General features: G+C 40.7%; 1 protein-coding gene across 1 annotated transcript in view; it reads left to right on the forward strand.

Moving 5' to 3' along the window:
- The window catches only part of cdh28 (cadherin 28), a 53,576-nt gene that overhangs the window by 8,025 nt on the left and 37,748 nt on the right, over positions 1–7,803 (forward strand). Inside the window, exons 3-7 of the mRNA XM_046057461.1 lie at positions 426–514; positions 935–1,066; positions 1,561–1,701; positions 1,833–1,988; positions 3,644–3,785. Of these exons, the coding sequence (XP_045913417.1) occupies positions 426–514; positions 935–1,066; positions 1,561–1,701; positions 1,833–1,988; positions 3,644–3,785 (660 nt within the window). The remainder of the gene's footprint in view (positions 1–425; positions 515–934; positions 1,067–1,560; positions 1,702–1,832; positions 1,989–3,643; positions 3,786–7,803) is intronic.

Genomic DNA, 7,803 nt, shown 5'->3' on the forward strand with positions numbered 1-7,803 from the left:
CATCGTTAACATGTACAAACTGAAATCGATCTGATAAATAGGACTTAAACCAGCTTAGAGCGGTTCCTTTAATGCCAATGAAATATTCCAGTCTCTGCAATAGGATCTGATGGTCAATGGTATCAAATGCAGCACTAAGATCTAGCGTCCTGAAGGGCTTGAAGATTGCAGCCAATCACCTTCTCAGCAGAGCAAATGCAGATTCTTTACTAGTTCTACTTTACTAGGAAGACCACACTGTAAAAATACTCTGGTACAAGTAAAAGTCCTGCATTGAAAATTAAGTAAAAGTATTGTAGGAAGTCCCACTCTATCTAGCCTGCTGTGCCGACTCCAGGGTACCACGTTTAATCAGTGTTAGGCAATGTGTGGCAGTGTGTGTACTGCATTTGTAACGGATGCCTGTTTCTTCTGTCCACTTCCAGTGGGCTTCACTGACTGCACAGACCGCACAAGATTTGGTTTCAGCAGTGATGACAGACGTTTCGTGGTACAGACAGACGGCACACTGATGGTCAGTAGAGTTTAACAGACTTGATTGAAAACTTGCCAATTCTAAAGCTCAGCTCTCCAACATCCTCACACATCCTTTTAGCCATATAGGAGCTACAGTGTTTAGGGGATTCGTGTAACTCTGGTTGGATATTAAAAAGTAATAGGAGGAGTTTTCTAATTGGGAAACAAACCCAATTGAAATATAAATTCTCTGCAATAAACTGAGTAGAGCAAATGCGACTTTCATTTAAGATGTGGCATCTGTAGCTCTGTGGAGAGAAACCTCTAAATGTTTTCTTGCCTTTTTCTTTACATACACCACACACTGACCTGAGCCCAGCCAAGTCTAAGTTTTGATTTTGTCACGTAGAAATCTTTATTAAATCTAAAAGTGTTGCTAGTACGTCAGCCTTTGCTGATGAGTGTTTTCTCCCTCCAGGTAAAGAGACAGGTTGTTCTTCATGAAGGACACCAGGACTTCTTCATCCACTCCTGGGACTCGCAAGGTCACAAAATGACTCTTTCTGTCAGGGTATTGCACCAGCACCACCTGACTGAAGTGGACTCAGAGGTAGGATTAGAGACACTACTGAAGGAAGTTTCCAGCCCCATTTGTAGGATAAATTAAACTCTTCTACAACAATACATTCTGTGTAAAATATGCTTTGCTAGTCCTACATACTTTGTTGTTTATTAAAGGCTTGAAACATTAAAAAATCTTGTGCAGTTTACAGAGTTAGCTGTTTACAAATGTGCAAGACTGGCTGCATTTTTTTTAGTATTACATTTTTCATTTTTCGTGTAATGTAACTTACTGGAGTACTCGGTGAATTGTTTACTATATGAAAATATGAAACATTTTAGCACCAATTTCATTGATGCCAGGAGGCTCTTAATTCATCATCTGTGTGCATTCTCTGGTCCCATAGAGCTCCGTGTTGTTCAAGAAAATAATTAACTAATGGTTTGAAAAACTGGTTAAAAATGTTGAAGACAAAATTCATTTTTCTTCTTTTTCTTCTTTGCTTAGATTTAAACTGACTATAAATGTAAATGTTCTTCCAGAGTGCACCTGAGACACTGGTGCCTGTTCTGTATTTCCCCAAGTCTGGTGAAGGACTGAGGAGGAAGAAGAGAGAGTGGGTTGTTCCTGACATCAGTGTTAGTGAGAATCACAGAGGACCCTATCCCTTGAAAATATCTCAAGTAAGAGGAACTAAACATGTAGAACGCTGTAACCAGGCCACTCGGTTTCTGTATGTCAGAAATTACTATTAGTATTGTAACTATGTAGTCAGTGACAGGAGAATAACTCAGACCTGGTGTGTTTTGTTCAGATCCGCTCTTCTGCGGATAAAGTGAAGAGGATCTATTACAGCATCTCTGGTCCGGGAGTTGATGAACCTCCTGTTGGCCTTTTCACCATGGACAGAGACAATGGCAATCTGTATATCACACAAGCACTGGACAGAGAAAAACAAGACAAGTACAGAGTAAGTATCCTCTGATGTTGGTTTTATACATGCACTCTTTGTCACCTTTTTAGGTTCAAACAGGGAGTTAAGGGAAACATTTGAACACACTTTGTATTCTGTTACCCACCATTTTATGTTGACATAAATGTAAAAGTAAATTGTAAAGTACACTGAGGTAGCGGTCGGTTTACTTTCACTTGCAAAAAGAAAAAGCTGATTAAAATTCCTTTCTTGACTGTATGTCAACACTGCTCTCCTTAACGATAGCTGAGGGTCTGCACTCCGAATATTTCACTCCATATTTGAGTGAAAATAATTGTGTCTATGTGAAAATTAATTTTATTCTGACATATTATATTAACCTAATACATATATACTCAACATTTCAGTAAGTATTAAGTAATATTAAGTATTAGATTGGACTCTCAGATACCCAGTACTAGAGGACTTGGCTCAGGGCCAAAAAAACTTGACTGAGACATCTGTATGTACGAGTACACTACATCATGTATGTTCATTTGTCCATCCCATTGCCATGTATAGAGGAGTACTTTACAGTGATTCAACTGAATATAACCCAGAACCTACCATAGATCGTAATCAACAAGCTGTCAACAATTAAAACTGTGACGGTAAAATCAAGTAATGTGGTATTTATTACAGAACATTTTACAACAGGGCTTTTCTATGTTTCTGCTGACTCCATTAAGAATCACAACGTGGAAGAGTTTCAAAAGTTTCCAAACAAATGTAATCAAAACAATCAGAGGTGTTCCTTTTGTCAACTTTTCAGCTAATCTTTAAAACCATATCTCACCCAGAATGTATTCTCGTATTACTATATTATAATACTAAACATTCACACTGCTGGTACTTTGCTCCTCCAGAAGCAAACTTGAAATGTTGCCAAAAAAAAAAAAAAGACTGAATAAGCTGCAATTGAAAAATTGTTTCAGGGAAAATAAAATAAAGAAAACAGACATACACAGTATCAAACATATCATTTTTTGGGATAAAGCCGCCCCCTCTGCATCTCTCAGCCGCCTTTTTCGCTGGTCTGCCATTCCGCTGTGAATTTGAGTCTGTGGCGCTCTGGTAGGACCTCATGACAGAATCTATAATATTAGGGAAACTGCGTAATCAATCGTCATTTGAAACTTTGATACATTTGAGCATTAGTAGTTATACACACATTGTGTTCTTACGTCTTTTAAATGTTTTTTCACCTAAAAAATGCTCACTAGGAAGTCATAAGACGTTCAGACCAAAAATCATCAAGGTTTCAACCACCACAATTCAACGGTGAAATTTGGCTTGGTGCTCACTGGGAAATGTTTGTTATATCAGAACTAATTCTGCAAAGGTGTAGCCTATTCATTTTGCATTTAACGCATGAACTCTTTTATAAAAAAGGCTCACGCAAATGTAAAAACCTGCGAAATTAATTAAATTTCATATTTTGCCATTTCCATCAACCTTTTCTAATGCGATAGGCCGACTTCACAATGGGCATAAATAAACGATGATGGAAACACGACTAGTGATTCAGTGTGAAACCAGTGGCAGGAATGTTCATCATGTCACCTGCGTGCATTCTCTAGGGATGTATGAAAGCATCTACATTATTCTTTCATTTGCAGTATTTTAATAAAAATGTGTTTGTCTCTGTGCAGTTTCAAGCGCGTGCTGTGGCAGATGGTTCAGGACCGGCTGAGGTGATGGATATTTTAGTGAATGTAATCGACCAGAACGACAACAATCCTATTTTCACTCAAACCACTTACCTGGGAGAAGTTGCTGAGTCCGCACCAAAAGGTATAATTAGTAGATCTCATTTCAGCCTGAAAAAGATGTCTGTTAGTGTTCAATTGTGTTTTTCACTTTTACAAGAGAAAAAAAGCAGGGCAGAGCTTCTAATGTTTTTTTCCTAAACTTAGATAAAGTAAAAATCCAACACCTTGTGGCTGATTTTCTTTGCTGATTCGTGATGAATTTCTGACATGTCAGATATTTTGGTTGGCCGTCTTCAGGCTGTCTCATTGTATTTTATTTCAACAAAAAATTGTTTGTTTTATTTTGTGATAAACAGGACTCTATGTCTCAATGGGACATTTCTGTTAAAATATTTTGTGTGCTCAGAAATTTTACAAAGTTGCCCAAAACACAACTCACATGTTGGATTTTTCCACCCCCGATTCCGTTTCATTGCAGCAGGTGAGCTGCGTGTGGGGGAGGCAAGTTGTTAATGTTAACACAGACTATCGAAACGATAGCGAGCAACGTGGTACAGAATGACATCTGGTGTTTACTGTTCGCTGTTGCTTTACCTGGAAATAAAGTGTAAATGCTGAGAGGCTGAACAAAGTTTCCCAGTGAAACTATATTGGTCTGCCAATGCTGTCCAGAGGAGTAGGGAAGAAGATGAAGCACGCTGATAAAGCCAAAGCCCTCTCAATTTGTTCATTTTGTAGAAATTGTCCCTTATTCACTAATTTGGGAATTCTGTGTAGAGAACTATAGAGTGTGTCAAATGATAAAATCAAAAATAACTTTTGACACAACCTCAGTACTCTTATCTTATCTTATCTAGTTTTCTCAACCTACCTTTTTGGTTTTTGTCTGCAACAGTGCTTCATTGCTTAGTTGTCATTGCTTGACACTACTGTTTATTTTTTGAGGTGATTTAGTCCTCCGTAGGGGGAAAAATACTTCTGTTTTCTAAATTATAAAACTCAGAATGTCCTTGTGTTCAATCTATCAAAGTTCTCCCATGTGAACCCCCTCTCCCATGACCTCCACTGGCTCCCTGAAGTAGCTCACATCAGATTTAAGACAATATAACTTCCCCCACCTACCTCCAGCGTCAGTCAGACCTTATGCCCTAGTTTACACAAATACACAACCATGTAATCAACAGGTGATTTGTTAGGTTGGAAAAAAAAAACTAGGATACACATGGCCCTGTATGTCACCACGCCCCAGCTTGATTTAGTAAATGACCTCTTTAAAGCTAGAGTGCAGGACTTTTATGTATAAAGGAATGTCTGTTACTTTCAAGTCCTTGCTACACAATGCTGATTAAGCCTATCACAGGCCAGCTAAATCTCTCTGCATTTGAAGTATATAAGAGTTTTAAAATGGTGTCTGAGGTGAACCATAATGATGTATTTTATACCAAGCTGAAGACGTAGCAACGTAGTGTCAGTAGCAACTCAGTACGTTTTTAAGCATGTGTCGACAGTGTTGTGTAAATACTCTCACTGACAGAAGGGAAGACAAACGTTTTGCACTGCAGGTTTAATAAAGTGCTCTAAATACTTTGAAAAGCCTGTACCTAATTTTGACTTCTGAATTCTCTCTCTCAAGGTTTTGAAGTGATTACTGTTGTGGCCGAAGATCTTGACGACCCAGGGACTGATAACGCAGATATCCGCTACAGGATTATAAGCCAGGAGCCAGCAACTCCCCCTGACCTGTTTTCCATCAACTCAAACACCGGAACAATCATAGTTGATAGCACTGAGCTGGACAGAGAGGTAAGGCTTTTAAAATATAAATCACCTGTCTTAGCGTGCTTTCACACCTAAATGTTGGAATTATCTGTTTTTCAGACTAACTCCAGTTTGATTTGGTTCAGGTTGTTGTAAAAGCTTTCATGTGAGCTCTGGTGCGCGGTTAGCTCCGGGGTGGCGATGGTGTTGTGGATAAGATACATGCTTTTGGTATGGGACATATCCAATGTGTCATTGAGCAAGACACATAACCAATAGTTCCTAGAGGCGTACAAACAACTACCAATACCTCAATACATGCATAGCAATTGTAAGTTGCTTTGGATACACTATAAAACATTATAAACCCATTTAGTTATGTCAACTTACTTATTCATTTTACAGTTTTTCTCAATTGCTAAAACACTAAAACCCATTGGCTGAACAAAGTTCGCAGTTACTTTCCAAGATGGCGGTGAGTATAGCTGCCTCGGTGTTAGGTGCGCTTTGTTTTGTTTTGTTTTTGTGTGTTAATTCAGTTTTTGGCTGTGATTCCCGGTGCTCTTTCACCAGGGAGGAGCTCATGAACATCAGGGAAACAAGTCCAGTGGATTTAATTCCCACTTTTCTCGCGCCATCCGTGGAATTATTGGACATTTTGGTGAAGGGCAATATTTCTCTCCAACGGGCGTTCACTGTGCAACAAACTGGACGAACTTCAGCTTCTGGTGGGGAAAAACAGAGACTTTTATTCATCTTCTGTTCTGTGATTCACGGAGACGTGGCTGTGTGAACTGATACCGGACTCAACGCTGCAGCTGGCAGGCTTCCAACTGTACACAGCGGACTGCAACACAGAACTCTCCGGCAAAACAAAAGGTGGAGGTGTTTGTTTTTATATTAACAATGGCTGGTGTAGCGACGTTACACTGATTCAGCAGCACTGTTCTCCTAATCTGGAATATTTTATCATTAACTGTAAACCATTTTACTCCCCCCGTGAGTTTTCTTCATTCACTCTGGTCGGTGTTTACATTCCGCCACACGCCAACGTTCAGGACGCACTGCGCATGCTGGCCGACCGGATACTGTGTGTGGACCCTTGTTATTGTTCTCAGTGACTTTAACAAGGGAAATCTCAGCCAAGAACTCCTCAAATACAGACAGTTTATAAAGTATCCAACCAGAGAGGGGAACGCTTTGGATTATTGCTACACCACAGTTAGCAGTGCCTATCACGCCATCACACGCACTCCAGTGGGACACTCTGATCACGTCATGATCTACCCAATTCCTCCATACAAGCAAAAATTACAGCTCTGTAAACCTGTAGTGAGGACATCAAAGAAGTGGACCAGTGAAACTGTAGAGGGTCTTCAGGCGTGTTTGGACTGCACTGACTGGGATGTTTTCAGGACTGCTACCAACAATCTGGATGAGTTTACAGAGGCTGTGACGTCCTACATCAGCTTCTGTGAGGACAGCTGCATTCCAACATGGACCAGGGTGAGTTATAACAATGACAAACCTTGGTTCAGCACAGCTAAACTCAGACAGCTAAGTTTGGAAAATGAAGAGGCATTTAGGAGTGGTGACAGGGCGTTAAAGTACAGGTTTAGCAAGGAGGTGCGAGAAGCTAAACTAATGTACGCAGAGAGACTAAAGAACCGGTTCTCTGCAAACGACGCCACTTCTGTCTGGAGGGGGTTCATACAGATCACAAACTATAAACCCAAAGTACCCCACTCCATAAACGATTCTCACCTGGCAAATGAGCTTAACCAGTTCTACTGCCGCTTTGAGAGTCAATCGGACACCATCCCCCGTGACTCCTCCGCTCAGCTTCAACCTCAAGTGCAATTTGTACTTCTGCGTCAAATCCACGGCGTAGGCTACTGGGCTACGCAGAGGCTATGCCGTTGCCTGATGTGCACCTCCTCCAAAATGTAACTACAGGTCGAGTCGATGCGGACTGTAGGCTCTGTGATTGGTCGGCTGGGTAGCCTCGCACAGCCTCTGAGCCGACCAAAGTACCCCGCGCTTTGAAGTAACATTTCCTTGCGGCCAAAATGGCGGCTGTAACACAGTGAATCAATATATTTGACCGTCGCAACCCGAGCGAAATTACTCGTTTCGCTATCAGAATGTGATCCATTCAGTCAGTAACATTTGAAAAGGCTACACCAGCCGCACATATACAATTTTACCCCCATTAACTGGAAGTTAGCCTGCTCGGCCGGCAAAAGTCAACACAGTGGACGCTGTAGCGCTACTGCCGACTAGCGTTTGGGGGTGTAATTGCAGAATGACGGACACACCTACGCACAAGTATAAATGCATGG

The sequence above is a fragment of the Micropterus dolomieu genome, linkage group LG08, assembly GCF_021292245.1.
Source record: "Micropterus dolomieu isolate WLL.071019.BEF.003 ecotype Adirondacks linkage group LG08, ASM2129224v1, whole genome shotgun sequence".
Classification (NCBI taxonomy): Eukaryota; Metazoa; Chordata; class Actinopteri; order Centrarchiformes; family Centrarchidae; genus Micropterus; species Micropterus dolomieu.